The 15,300-nt window shown below is 53.1% G+C and overlaps 1 protein-coding gene across 3 annotated transcripts in view; it reads right to left on the bottom strand.

Moving 5' to 3' along the window:
• Positions 1 to 15,300, bottom strand: part of MAD1L1 (mitotic arrest deficient 1 like 1) — a 345,798-nt gene that overhangs the window by 310,059 nt on the left and 20,439 nt on the right. The window contains exon 10 of one of the 3 annotated variants that reach the window (XM_072753316.1): positions 2,413 to 8,581. The exons of the other annotated variants lie outside the window; for them this stretch is intronic. Within the exon in view, the coding sequence (XP_072609417.1) occupies positions 7,699 to 8,581 (883 nt within the window). The 3' untranslated portion in view covers positions 2,413 to 7,698. Of the gene's footprint in view, positions 1 to 2,412; positions 8,582 to 15,300 lie in introns of those variants that run through there. 3 annotated transcript variants of the gene reach the window in all.

Raw genomic sequence — 15,300 nt, 5'->3', positions numbered from 1 at the left:
GAAAAGTGCACATACGAGGCCCAGAGGTGATCATGGCCACAACATGGCTTCAAGGGAGGGAGGCATGTGGCACCCAGGCTACTGACCCAGGTAACGAATCCCAAGCAGCACTTTGAAAATCTGGCAATTTTACAAAAAGACTCCTATTCCTAGCTTCTTGTGAACCTGTGGAGTGCCTCCCAACACAGGCCACAGACCTTCACAGAGCAACCATGAGCAGAACCGATTCCTGCCAGGCAGCATGGGCACACTGCCTCACCCTGCCTAAGGGCAGAGGGCTGCTCCAAGGCCAGGTGCCCACTGTGGCATCAGCTCCCTGGAGTGCTGTGCACATATACAGAACACAGAGCAAAGGGCCATCCTGTGGGGAGAGTCGGGGACACTGGCCCTTACACGCAGAGCCCCTGAAGGCAGGTTGGGGATCTGCTATCTACGCTATCACATGGAAGTCAGAGCAGGTGCTACTGATCCAGGTCCCTCACAGGAAACAATCCTTTCTGAAACAGCGGTGTTTCTCAAAGAATGAGGAGGTAGCCTCTGAAAATCCCTTGTTTTTTTTTTTTTCCCCTGGTGGTTATGAAGTATGTTTGGTTTGTTTTCTCATAGTATGCATGTAAACCAGAGTTAGGACGGGGGTAGCCCATCAACTGTAAATTTGTATTTGGGGCTGAAAGGGGAGGCAGCCAGAGGCTGCAGTCCCTCCCACCCATCCTCTTCCACTCATGGTAAGAGCTCTGAGGTCTGGGAGGCAATGCAGGGGTGTGCATGCACCCGAAAGGCCATCAACCACTCACACAGGGAGAGTAGCACAGGGCAGAATGGAAAGCAGATGATGCTCAGATTCCTTGGGAACAGGTTCTCTGAGGAAGAAAGTTTACAACAGATTCTGAGAAAGAGTGGAGAGAAGAGGAGATTTTCTCCCTCACCTACCTCACTCCTGCACGAGCGTCATGCCCCAAGGAAATGACAGAAAAGATGTCATTAATAAATGATTCCAACTTTCTTTTCAATGGTGCTGAAAAGTATATGCAAATCCATCCGTAATTACGTTTAAAAATTCCATTTCATGGGATAATCAGACTTCAAAAAACTCAATTTTAGTTTTAATCAGATTTTAACAAGGATATTAAGTCCATTTCGTTTAGAAAAGGGGAAAAAATGTGAATTTAACACAAAATGTATTCAAGCTTAGCCCCGGGAGATAATTAAATAAAATTAATTTGGCAAGGGTTGTCAGTAAATGGAAGCACTCCAAACCAAGGTTCATGTTTCTGATGGAAACAAAAGCAACTCCTTGCTATACAGATCCATGGCTCATGTTTCCTGAGGAGGGGGCAGCAGCCTATCCCAGAGCAGGAGGATGGGGCAGCCAGGGAGACAAGGTGCTGGGAAAGAGAGCCCTGGAGACTCCAGGGGTTCAGGCGGAGACTAACAGCACCCAAGGGGAGGCTGAGACACAGCATCCAGCCCAGCTCTGGTGGTCTACCACCTTCCCTGCAGGAGGGCTTCCCCTCCCTGATCAGATGAAGCCTCCTGCCCTGGCCCTCAAACCCTTCTCTCTCAGCACCCTGTAACGTGACAGTGCTCTGCTCGGTGGTGGAGCAGGGACCTCGCATACCTCATTCTCTGCACGCCGTGATCACTCGGCAAATATCTGTTGAATGGAACAGGTATGGCCACAATGCCTACTCCTGACCACTCTAAGTCACCAGAGAAAAAGCAAGACAGACACAAGCACTGCTCGGCCCAGGCCCTCCAACACCTGATATGGCCTCCCTACAACATGTGTACTCCAAAGCAGTACCTAACCTCGATGGCGGCACCTCAATCCCGTGCTTGGTTGACTCCCACTACCTCCCTCCAAACAAACTCACATCCCGAGACCAGATTCTCCCAGAGCAGAAAATTAGAGGAAAGAAATTACCCTGATCCACTGTGAGTAGAGGTCTTAGGGGAAGGAGGGAGAAAGGCTGAGCTGGCTGGCCAGCCCTACAGCCTGAAGCAGGGGTGGGCACATTACTACAGCCTCCAGGCCGTATCAGCCCACCATCTGTTTTAATAAAACAAAGTTTTCCTGGAACACAGCCAAACCCCTCATTTACATCCTGTCCCAGGCAGCTTTCTCACAGGATAGCCCACAGTTCTGCTATTGTCCTGGATCATCCTAGCATTAGCACAAAAATCCCACGTCCCAAGCCACGTTGCCCTATGCTGGTCACCCCATGCTATGCTGCAGACGTAAGGACTTGTAGCTCAGGCTCGATGGGCCATAAAGCCCTAAATAATTACTAACTAGTCCTTTACTACAAAAACTCACAGCCTCTGTCCTAATCCATCCCTTCACGGGCACCGACTGTTCCGTCAAGAAAAACTCAGAAAACTAACCTGGCAAATGAGCCAAACAGGAGAAAGTTTTGTTTGGTTTTTTTTTTTTTTTTTTTTTAGATAGATTGATTGACTGATTGACTGGGGGGTGGGGGAGGGATTGCATGCATGAGCTAGGTGGAGGGGCAGAGTGAGAGGGAGGAGCAGACTCCCGGCTGAACAGGGGGCCTCAAACGGGGCTCCATCCCAGGACCTCGAGATCATGACCTGAGCTGAAGGCAGATGCTTCACTGACTAAGCCACCCAGGCACCCCAGAAAGTACATTTTCTATTATGGAAAGTCTCTATCTCAGTTGGGAGATGGACAAAGTGGGTGGAGGGGAGCCGGAGGCAGCGGCTTCCAGTGATGGAGTGAATGAGGTGCAGGGATGACAGGCACAGCACTGGGAACACAGTCAGTGGGGCCATCACGGCACTGCACGAGGTCAGAGGGTAGCTAGTTTGTGGCAAACAGGGCATGATACAGTCGTGTGCAGTCACTATGCTGCACGCCAGAAACAGTGTCATGTTGTGTCAACTAAACTTCAAGAAAAGAAGGCTTTGTCCCCAGAGAATCAAGCTGAGCAATGGCCCCTTCTGGGACACTCGGGACACTGCAGCTGAGCTCTAATAAACAATGAAAGATGCCCCCACTAACAGAAACGCCAGAAATAGCTCCTAGGGATTCCTCTCAACTCACTAAACCCAAACCTTCCTGTAAGGGCCCAGAAAGAATGAGTTCTGGGTCAAAGGTGCCAACTCTGAGACGCAGATGCTACACCAGACCGGCTCCAAGCCAGAGTGTGACAGCAATCCTAGGAAAAGGCAATGAGCTCCTGAGACCTAAGGGCAGCAAACTCAGGCCCCATAGGAAAGGCAGAGCCAGAGAACAAACGGGAAAACAGAGCTGTGTGTGTCTGACTGACCTCCCCACAGACTCACGAACGACTCCTGCCAGTTCATGAGTTGACAGCAGTGCTCTGAAAAATCCAACCGAGAAGCAACCCTGCCACCGCCCCCCTCCTTTGCTGTGGGAGGATGGTTTGGTTCTACGGAGCCGAGGGCAGTTTGCACGTAAAATTAATTGCTAATCTTCTAACTGAGCCACCTCTGAGAACAAGAGAGTGTCCTATTGCTGCCCCAAAAGTTAAATCTTCCTTTCCCAAGTAATTACTGTCTTCCTCTACCTCACAGAGCCTCCCCCATCTGAAAAGCAAATCCCAGCACCTGCCAGAAGGTGCTTGGTCCTGAGCAAAGGCAGGGAGGTCAGCCTTTCAGCAGGCGGGCAGACCTTCCTTGCCAAAGTTCGGCTGGGAGCCCTCAGGCCTCAAACAGCTGCTATCAGCTGACAGGCTGCATGTCTGCATATGTGCCGAGTGCTCCTCAGGCTAAGTGGATGGGCAGCGCCCCAACAGAAGCCTGAAATGCCAGCAGCAGGCTGCTCAACTCAACAAAGACGCAGGATCCAGCTGCATGGCACCATGCGGCCAGCCAGATGGATGGAGGTGATGGAAGGCACTGCCCACCAAGCACCGCAACTAGCCAAGCAATCCAACGAGGGTGGCACAAATTTGCTCTGTGACTTTGGCCAGTGAGCCCCCCAGAAGCTCTGGTGCCTCCTCTGCCCAGTTGGCCCGCCTCATCCAGAGCTGGGAGGAAAGTGAGCGAGACGCAAGCATGAGCTGGCCTAAGCAGCCCCTCCAGGGCGGCCCCAGCTCAAACAGCCATCCTGTCAGCAAGGTAAGCCCCTCTTCAGAACAGGCACTGTCTTTACATAAACAAGCTCTGCCACCGCTTGTCAGCCCTCAATTCCAGACCACAGAGAACATCTGGCCTTCTGCCCACCAACATTATTCAAATCCAGCAAAGAGACAGCCAAGGTTTGACCCCCAACTAAGTCATACACTCCTGCAAAGTGCTGCTGCGGCAAGTTTTCCTTCCTGAGCCTTAAGAAGCTCTCCTTTCATTCTGTTAAAAACTCTCTGTCCTCGTACCATGAGGGCAAGAGGCCAGCTTGTGCGACTCTATCCCCAAAGCCAGCTGATGTCTGCCAAACAACAGAGCCTCCAATAAATGTGCAAAGAATGAATATGTGATTGACTTTTCCCAAAATCTCAGTTCTATCAACAGATCATCATCTGGGGTCAGGAGGAGTGAGCAGAGAATAGGCACTCACCCACAGAGGAAACAGCGGCCAGATTAGAAGGGACCTGGCCTGGAACTCGAGACACAGGCAGAGGACCTGCTGCCACCTCAACTCTCGAAATGCTTGCACAACTCGACCACCACTGCTTGACTCCCTGCTCACAGGCGACTGTCCCCCTGCACTTGAAGGAGCACCTTGCCCCATGCCACAGAGCTTGGACACCTGTAGTGGGCTACCCTGCCACATGGAGGCCTACCAGGCACGGTCTAGCCAAGTACCAAGGCCATGTCTCAGAATTCAGGTGAGGAGAGGCCGTGGAGTGGCCATGGAAAAGAAGTGTTTCCTCCCACACAGAGGATATTCCCCTCACCACTGCAGGCCTAAGTCCAACCTCCATGGCATGACCAGAAACACCTCTAAGAACTGATCCCTGCCACCTCATGGACCTCTGCCACACCCCACATGCTGGCCAGAAGTACTGGGAATGAAGGACATCTAAGTTCACCAGATCCCTGTGGCTGGGGTGAGTTTGTACAAGCTGCTTCCCCTGCCCTCTGCCCCCTCCCCTTGCCCCCCTGCCCAGAACAAGTTCCAGCCTCTCCCAGGAGCCATGCCTGATGCACCAGCGCACCAGCTTGCCCATACCTAGGAGGACTCAAGACACCTACCACTCTAGCACCAGACATACCATAACTGCTCAGGCAATGTCCATGTGTAGGCAATGGAAAGGAGGGAAAATCTCTAAGAAGCAGCATGAGACCTTGCTGTCGGACTCCCATCCTGAGACCCGGCAGGGCTCTGCCCACCCCTCTTCCCCCATCTCTGGCTAACGGGATGGCTCGGATCCCCAGTTAAACCAGTACATCAATCCCTGTCTTACCAGATGCCAGGGAAGACAATAAACATTTAGGAAGGACTGGCTCCCTGACCCCCTCAGAGCTAGCAGCAAACACTAACCTCTACTATCACCTAGCTCTGATTAAACCAGGAACTACCCAAGCCACTCAGACACTCTGCTAAGCACAGCTCCCAGATTATTAAGGACAAAGCCTAAAGAGCAATGAATTTGTTTTGTCTGTTATTCAGTTAGGTCAGGCCCCCAGAGCCTCACAGAAAAGGTAAGTCTGCAAACCTGTTGGCTTCAGAGCCCTGAAGGTCAGCAGCAGGCTTTCCACTCACAGGGTGGGTCTACTTGGCCCAGCTCGTATTCCACAGGCTTCCAGCCATGTCTTCTTGGGCCCAGAGGTCCTCCACTCTCTCATGGAGGGAGAGGAGAGGCAAAGAGAAGATCCTCATCAGATGATCCTACACATCCTTAAGGGATAGATGTGTCCCTCAGAAGCCCCTGCCACCCATCCTGCTGCCAAAGCTGGCCAGGCTGCCTCAGGGCTCAAAGACAAGCACAAGCATGTACACACCAATCCCCAGGACATCCCCCTCACCTAAGATAGAGCCGTGGGAGCTGCATGCCAAGAGTCAAGGTCAGTGCTTGCAATGTGACCACAGGACAGCAGTGAATCCCAGGTATTTGCTAAAAGCACACAACCCCACCAGGGTCCCATCACCTCCTCTCCCATGTTTGCAGTCCAAGGCTTTACCAATATCACCGCCATAGCCATACTCCCATATGTGGGCCCACTAACTCAGTATGACCCACTTCAACCCTTCTGGCATCATTAACTTGCAAAGACATAGGTTGGTGGCAGAACAGGCAAGGTTCCCATCCAGATTGAACACAAGCAGACCTAAAGAAAGTTGATGTCCCATCTCCCGGGATGTTCAGGATCCAGTGTATGCCAAGGTATGCCGACTCCACAGACACGGTGCCCCCAGCAGGATACAGAGGGACAAGCACTGCCAGGTACCACAAGCCAATCACTTTGCCAGTCAATGCCTGGGTGCCATCCCTGTAGAAAGGAAGCTGAGACCCAGACAAGCCTATAAGCAGCCTCTGCTGTGCAGCTTTCCCACCAGGGAGACGCCCTGGTCCCCATGCCTGGAGGCTGCATTCCCAGGCATCTGCTGCCTCAGGGGGCTTGTCTAGGTCTAGTAATGGTCATAGAAAAGGGACCCAGAGTAAGCCCTCAAATTCAGACCTGTGCACAAGTGACAATTCTGGCTATTTCTGTGATATTTCTGCTTCAAAAGCACACACCCAAACCAGAGTCCACAGCTCTCCCTTCCTAAGAGCCAAAACCTATCCCCGCTTCTGCCCCATCTGCCTGCACCCTCCCAGCTCCCCTACCTAGACCAGGTACACCTCCTATTTTGTATGCCTAGGATGTCTCCCAGCCTTTGCTCTGTCCCTGTGGCACTCTTGCTCCAAACTGAAGCCACGTGCAAAGCCGACCTGTCATGGCAGGCTGTCCTTCCCATCACTCGGCCTGCTCAGCAGCCCTCAGCCTCTGTCTTGTGCCCCACGCTCACCGTCCCCTTCAGATTTCACCTCAAGCCTGGCCTGCCACCTCCCACAGCACTCCTCCCTTGGGCCCGGGCCTCCTGAAGACTCCCCAAGTTCAGGAACCACTGTCCCAGGGTCAGTTGCCCCTTCGTGCTATCTGTGTGATGCTTTGAAGAACGTATACCTCCCACAAGGCGAGGAGCATGTGCTAGGGTATCTATACCTGGTACACAAACAAACCCACCATTCATTCTGTCCCTGGGCTCCCCAAGACGAGTGTAATGGGAGGGACACTGGAGATCCTTGGCAAGGACAACCAGTGGCCTCAGAGCCCCACCACCAATTAACACAGAGTGACACAACCCAGGAGAACAGTTTCCAACAAAAGCTTCGGTGGTCCTTCCCTAGGTTGAGATTGATAAAGCAGATGGGATTATTGGCCAATAAAAACAGACTTCCTGAGTATAGGCCTCATTACATCGAGTTAATGAAAGTCATTAAAGCAAGCAGTCTGGAACCAGTTCATTTCCTCCAGGGTGGAAGGACTCAAGTATTATGGGTGGAGATAAGGCACCTGGCCCAGCGACCCACCTGCTTGCTGTTCTCAATCCTACAAGATGGCATGTTTCTGTCATGAACCCCAACTGTGAGGCACAGCTTCCCAGAGTCCCGCAGCCCTTCCAGCCATCACTGAACCTGACTGAGGGAGGCCTTGGGGAACTCCAACTCTGTCAAGAGGTCGGACTCCTGCACTGTCCCAACTGTGCAACCTCTGTACAAGGAATCATCAGGCAAGACACTGGGCTCTTAGAGAGCTGCATACCAGGGCATCCAACGTAGTGTAGCTGGGGATCAAGGACACAGGAGGCACAGGAGCTACACCTGTATCGAGCACTTGTGAGAAAATGTACCAAAGCCAGCAGTGCCAGCAGCCTATAGAAAGAGAAGTCAATGGCTGGCAGAGCAAGAGGAGAATTCTCCCCATTGACCTCTCCTGTCTTCTGAACACTGAGCTATGAACACACTGCTTGTTCATACAAGGGTCTCCAGTCCCTTGTGATCTGAAATGACACCAGTTGTTCCTCAACAGTTTCCCAAAGGCCACAGAAAACACCGAGTCTACTCTTCCCAATCCCTTGAGGCACCGGCACTTGTGCCCAGAGCTGCTTGGCATCCCCACGAGGTTGTTGCCCACTACCATGAACAGATGTGCCCCCAAGTAAAGACCCCACTCATGGCAGCAGAGGAAGCTCAAAACGATGACCTTCAGAAATGAAAAGGAAGAGCAGTGTGTAAATACATGTGAGAAATTAGCCACTGTCAATAACCTGATGCCCCCTCCTCTCCAGGTATGACACCTGTTACACAGCAGACCGGAGGGTGTGGGAGGGACACAGCCAGCTCTCCTGCCCCAAAGCAGCATGGGCTTCTCTGCCAGTGCGACCTGAACGCATCTGCTGGAGCAAAGCCAACAGCACCTCACTCCACCTCCCCAACATGGTCTTGGTTCCAGTTCCCAACTTGAACAAAGCAGCCTTTCACATGTCCACCTCCTGGAAGGCAGCTGGCCGCTTCCAGGATGGAGGCAGTCACTTGCACCACGCCATGTGCTGGGCCCTCTCCTGGTGGGCTGGAGACCTAGAGCCTGGACCCCTGGCATCCAGAGGAGACTGAGGAGAAACAAGAGAACAAAAGGAAGATGGTAACTTCTCAAAACTTTCATTAGAGAACATTCCAGCCGTGTGCAGAGTAACTGCTATAACACAACCAGCTCCCAAGCACACCAAGGTCCAGCCACCCTTGTTTCTTCTCATCTGCCATCTGCTGTCCATCCCTGACTCAATGCGTTTTACACCTATCTCATACCATAAATTTTACCTCAAAACAACTGTACCTAAGACTTGGGTCCCAGGACACTGACTTAAGGATGGGTACAAGACCACAGCTCCCTGGAGGGAGTGGCCAGTCCCTCCCCAACCAAGCCCTCAACACCAACTTCAGGCAACCCCATGCTGGGGGCTTGGGGACTTAGGTTTGTCTGCTCTTAAACAATTTTTTAAAACTTTAATCGCTTTCTCTCTTCCATTCCAACTTGATTTGCATACCTCTCCAGCAAAACACTATTCATAGAAGGTTGAAGAAGCAAAACACTATTCATAGAAGGCAGCCAATCTTGCCACTGACTTAAGTCAGACCACCATCTTGGACCCCAAGCCCATTTACAGGCTTGCACTGTCACTCCAGTCACCAGGCTGGGAGGAGAAACGAGTGCTGTGAGCAGCACTCAGCCACTGGGTGGTTCCTATCCTGTAGACACCTAATTCCCCCTTTCCATGGACTTTCGGGGGCCTCCATAGCCATAGGACAAGGGAGACAGGGCCTAGGGCGGCAATTCCATGCACATCTCACCCTTGGCTTCATTGCACAGGTGTCTTTCCACTCTTTGCCCTCTGCACTCGCTCCCTCCACACACTTGGGTAGATGTTCATTTCCACACAGGGACCTCTTCCTACTCAGACTGACCCACATTCGTGTTCAAATGACAGAGGAATGACATCTCTCCAGGCAGTTTCTACAAAGGAGAGCCAGTGGGTAGAGGTGTTGACCTGGCACCTACCCCACATCCCACTCTGAGCCCAGTGGAAGAAGAGCAGGAAGAGGAGCAGGGAGTCGGCCAGGATCTTCTGCACATGCACCCCATGGGCACCTGGTCAGCCCCAGAGCAGCAGGGCCCGGAGACCCATCGAGGCAGCCCTTCTAACATGTACCTTGCTTTCTCCTACTCTACCCTTCTGCCGGCCAGCCTGGCTCCCTGCAGGTAAGGGCCACGACTGCCCCAAATCAAATCACTGCTTGAGCAACTGGCCTTCTCTCAAGCCAGAGACCTATACTAGCAAGACCTGGCCAACCAAAAGCCAGACATGCCAGAGGATCCAAAAGCACAACATGTGAAGCACAACATGTGAAGGCCCTCCTGGGCCAGCAGAGCAGCCACGGTCTGGAGCAAGTGGTCTTCAACAGAATGTCAGGAACACTAGACACAAACTACGGGTACATCTCCCAGGCCGCAAGCCGTTGGTGTTCTACAAGAGAGATATCTCTCTGCCACATAGGTTCCTGCTCCTGCCATCGTGTGATGCTTTGATTAGTGCAGACACTTGCTATCCCACCTGCCCACTGGGCCCACACACAGCCAATGAGCAACAGGCCACCTGGCAGGCCAAGAAAACCAGGCTCCTGCCCTTAAACAGCCTCTAATTCCAAGACACAAAACAGGTATTCCAAGGTGCCACCCACACGGAGGATGCCACCCTCAGTCTGCAAGCAGACAGCCCCTACTGCCCCTCTTACAGTCCTCCAAGCCGTGCAGGGCAGTGGGGGCGGGGGGCACCCATCCTTCCTGACTGGGACTGTTTCACTTGTGAATGTCTCAGCAGCCAAGAAGAGAGGGATGAACACAGCCTTCTTGGCTGCCACTGACATGGTACCCTGAAAAGCAAGCCTTTGTCTCCCCTCTACAGACTAAGGCCTGGTGAATCAGAATAAGCACGACCCAAGAGGGTGGACCCAGGCCACTCTTCCACCCACCACCACCACCACCCCACTCCCCAGCCACCAGCACCCCCAGTTCCTGTGATGACACATTCTGTATGAAGACATGCCTAGGTCTGGCACAGACGGGAGGTAGACATTCCACCAGAGGACATACCTGGGCCATGAGAGGAACCCAATACAGAATACATATGACACACTCACAAGTACAAAAGTACTTTAATACAGAGTTCCAAGTCTCTGGGCTTTAGGCCACATACTGGACACTACAATGAGGACACAGAAGACACTCCTAGGCCACCAGACACAAATCCACCATGGCCTCCATGGAACTAAACCCTCATGAAGATATAAGGACAAGAGGAATGCTGACCAGGGCCTAGCTCCAGGCCAAGGGTCTCCACGCCTGCTCACCACCACCCACCAGCTTGGGGCATACCCAAGGCAAGTCAAGTGAGGGAAGATCAAGGGATCCAGAGCAATGCCCCAGCCTACCTCTGCCACATGCAGACACAGATACAGCAACACCAAATCCTAGGAGGTGGCCGGCGATGCCCACCTCCAGTCAACACCCCAGCACCTACCCACACTGGTGCTCATCTCTCCCTATACCTGGGGCACCTTTCTCCCCCCTCCCCTGCTTCCTCCCTATCCTCAGGACTCCCACCTGCTAAGGCACAGTTTCTGTTAGACAAGAGCCCATCTGGCAACAGCCAAAGCCCATGTATTGCTGGGGCCCAGCAGATAGTAGGTCTGAGAAAGTGTCTGCTGAACTGGCCCAGACACCATCCCCAAGACCCCTAGGGCCTAAAGCCCACACACCACACCAGAGCCACAGTGTGTATGGTGCAGAGGCGCTAGGGCATGCCTCAGCACTCTGTCCCTGAGACGATCAAAGGCAAACAGCACCACCAATGACAGGGAGGTCTGGGCTTTGCACTGGATAACAGTGTGAACATCACAGAAGAAACCCTGAAGCAAAACAAGATCACCTGGACCACCGGCAGCCACACAAACAGCCCTGTACTGACTGGCATCTGTTATTTAAAGGATAATTCCACTTGGCCTCTAAGACTGTGGACCTGTCCTCTTACTGTGGCTCTGCTTCATGGGCACGTGTGCTCGCACTCAGTACTCATCAAGGCCAGCCACCCTCCAAACCTCAGACCCCGGCTAGTGTTAGCAAAATCAGAGCCCGTGTCCCCAGTCACCCACGAGTGAGCACTAGGGTGTGGCCACCACCGGACCAACTCAGGCAATTCAAAACTGAGAGACACTCATTCTGCCCCCAAGAGGACAGGAGCCCTCTAGCTTTCGACACAAATGACACTACCCATGAGGAAGGACATCAGAGCTCAAGGCTTTGTGCACTTAACCCGGGGTAATCACTCCTCATGGCCACAAAGCTGACATCTGAGGCTGTTGGGTGAGGAAGCCCACACCTAACGCTGCCCAAATACCTCCTCACCACTTCCAACAGCCTGCCCAACACACTGGGCCCCTGAAGGCCATGGGGGTTGATGGGGAAACATTCCAGGCTACCCTAGAGGAGGTCTCCAGCTCTGCTGCTTCTGCTGCAGTCCCTCCCCAATATCCTCTCCACACAACCTCTGCAGTGCGGCCCCCAACCCCTTGCCTGGGGATGGGGGGCCTAGGCACAGACAGGGAGGGCAGGTCTTCCCACAACCCCAGGAGGACTTCAGTAAAGCCTCTCCAAGTCTGCAGTAACTGGACACGGAGATGCCTCCTCTCGCTCCAACATAATCCCCTGGGAACCCAGCATAGCCTAATTTGTCTAAATCCTTTTGCTATCTGGCTTTAGACTTTTTAAAATCAATTTTAAAAAAGGTACAAAAGTAGAAAAGCCATATCTACAAAGCTGGAGAAAAGCCCTCCAAAGCACTCTGAGTGCCAAGCAAGAAGTACAGAACCACAGGCATGCTGCCAGGGGCGAGTACACACAGGGGACAGCCCCTGAGGAGTCAGGCTAAGCTCCTTGGGGAAAGCACTTCTCCTTCTCCACTTCCCACAGTGCTGCAAGCACAGCCTGATGTGAGCACGCAGAGACGAAGGGAACAGGACTGTGTGCAGACTGGGGTCCCCAGCAGTACCCCCCCCCCCCCACCCATCCACATCTACCTGGAGCTGCAGCAGCGGGGCCTGGTGGAGGGATCCAGCCTGTCAGGGATGCTACTCTGTCCACACCTCGCTGCACACACCCACTTCCACCAGCAGGCACAGGCCAATCAAACTCCCATTTAAAACCTCACCAGGGAGCCAGGGACAGGCAGGAGCTGTTCCCCTGGGCGAGGATGGGGCTGGAGCTAAAGAATGGCAGTTGTCAGGAAGTCTGCTACACTTGTCTTCTGATTCCCCCTGGACCATGACAGCATGAATAACACAGGGGCCTCATCAGCCAGCCAAGCAAGCCAGAAGAGGCCCCATCCTAAGTCACAACCACCATAGACACAAAGGCACAAAAACAAAGCAGTCCCAACACCCTCATGACTCACTCCCCATTTATTAAACACCACTGACTGCCAGTCACTCAGGGCTCACCAAGGCCGGCCCCGCTCTAAGCCTTCAGAAATTCTGAAGACAAGCCTCCGCTCTTATTTCACAAGCCTGAAGACAGATAACCAGTAAAGAAACCAAACATGCCCAGGCAGAAAGAAGCTGAGGGCTCAGCTACTAGAAGAATGAGCTGCTACTCCCAGCCAAGAGTAAACCCCGGGAGTGCCTGCTTCCACTGTTGGCCTCCACAGGAAAGCTCAGGGCTGTGATGGGCTCTGAGGTCTCCAGCCACTGCCCATACACCTCTGCGGGCCACCAGACCGACCTGGAACCCAGCACAGCATGGGGGCACAAGCGCCTCTCCAGGGCAGAGGCTCCAAGAAATGGCTCTCAGTAGACAGATGAATGAGTGAAGGCACAATGGAAAGGTTCATGGCTGAGGCCACTGAGGCACTAGCACATGAGATGCCCAGAAGGGCCATACCTACAAGCACCCAGAAGGGGACTGCTTTGCCTTCCCTCCCGCTCCGGAACCCCCGAGGAAGCCAAACCAAAACTAAGTGAAATAGACCCCACCAAGATGCCTGATAGCTCGGCCACCCTCCCAAGCATCAGCAGCGCCTCATATATGGATAGTCCCAACACCCAGGTGATCAGAGGTGGTGGACAGAGTAGGTACGGCCATAAAAGTGTCTGGGCTGGTTAATGAGATCCTCTTGCAGAAGGAATCATGCACTCAGCCTCACTATCATCCTAAGTGGCTTCACACATCAGGGGACACTGGTCCCCAAGACCTGTCACCTGACCAGCCGACAAATGCTGCTGAGAAGCATCCTGGTCAGCACCTGGTTCCCATGCTCACTGCAGGTGACAGGTCAGCAGTTTTGGGGGCACAGCCGCCAGGCTTCAGAGCCAGCAAGACCTCTCAGTCTTTCCCCTGGCACTGTCAAACCTGCACAGTTCCTGACAAACACTAAGCCCTCCCAGCAGGACCAAAACCAGACCAGGTTCAGGCACAAAGGGACGGGGAAGGAGCCAAAGCCCAGGGACGCACCTGCCATTGGCAAACTATTTCCTCCAGAGAATGAGGGCCTTGGGCTTCCTCAGTGGGAACTGCTAATCACGCTTTTCTTTTTTTTTTTACTTATTTATTCATGAGAGACACAGAAAGAAAGAGGCAGAGACAGAAGCAGAAGGAGAAGCAGGCTCCATGCAGGGAGCCCGACGTGGGACTCAATCCCGGAACCCCAGGATCACGCCCTGGGCCAAAGGCAGACGCTCTACCACTGAGCCACCCAGGCACCCCATGCTAACCACGCTTTTTAAAAGCCAACCTACTGGGGGTTCCTGCCCTCCTCACTGCGCTGCGGCTCCACTGTGACTCTCTGCTGACACTTGGAAAGCATTCTGCCCAAACTAAGTGACACCACTTGTATGCCAGAATGGAAATATAAAGAACCTTTCTGGAGGGCAATTTATCACCATCTCTCAATTTCAAAATGTCTGTCATTTGAGATAAAAAACCACCTTCTAAAAATTTGTCCAATTAGTAAGGCACTGCTTACACTGGAAGCAACCCAAGTGTGCATCAACAGGGACCTGAGGTCACTCAGAGCTCATCCACTTTACAGACTACTGTGCAGCCCTTCAATTTGGTTGAGTGCTCTGTGCTGGTGCAGAAGGACCAGTAGAACTCATGCAACGAGATGCAAAGAACATGGATGAGTGCCGAGTCAGGAAGGGCACATACAGAGCCTGCCACTTGAGAATGTACTAGGCGGTACCCAGACAGGGGAGGGGGGCCAGGTGCCCACCCTTGGGGTAGCCCTGAGCCCCCTTCTCTGAGAATAGCACCCTAGTTACAACAAGAGTACCATGTGAGGTGGACCAGGCAGTGCAAGGGCAATGAGGGCAGGGCAAGGACGATGGGGGGGCCTGAGGAGCTCAGGGGATGGTGCCATCCAAAACCACAGCTTTCTAAAGCACGCCTCTGCACCTGCTCCGCAGCCTCCCATCATCCCCGGATCAGCTTCACACAGGTGGGATGCACATCTATGCACATCTGACCATGTGCACACCAGAGTGGCTGCCATAACGGCCAAGCACAGGAGACCTCGGGCACACCATCATGGCCCATCTCGCTTCAGTCAGGTCCCAGGCCAAGATGTAAGGAGCCACTCTTCTGTGGGCCACTACAATCAGTTTTGCCTCTGTTAAAATTCCAAATAAAGAACGTCACACGGCGTGGCCTCCAAGCATCTGGCATCAGCAGGACTCACGTGTGCACATAGCGGTCTGGCCTGCCCCATGGACACACCACCCT

This window comes from Vulpes vulpes, chromosome 3 (genome assembly GCF_048418805.1).
Source record: "Vulpes vulpes isolate BD-2025 chromosome 3, VulVul3, whole genome shotgun sequence".
In the NCBI taxonomy this organism is placed as follows: Eukaryota; Metazoa; Chordata; class Mammalia; order Carnivora; family Canidae; genus Vulpes; species Vulpes vulpes.
This window is presented reverse-complemented; position numbering and strand designations above follow the sequence as displayed.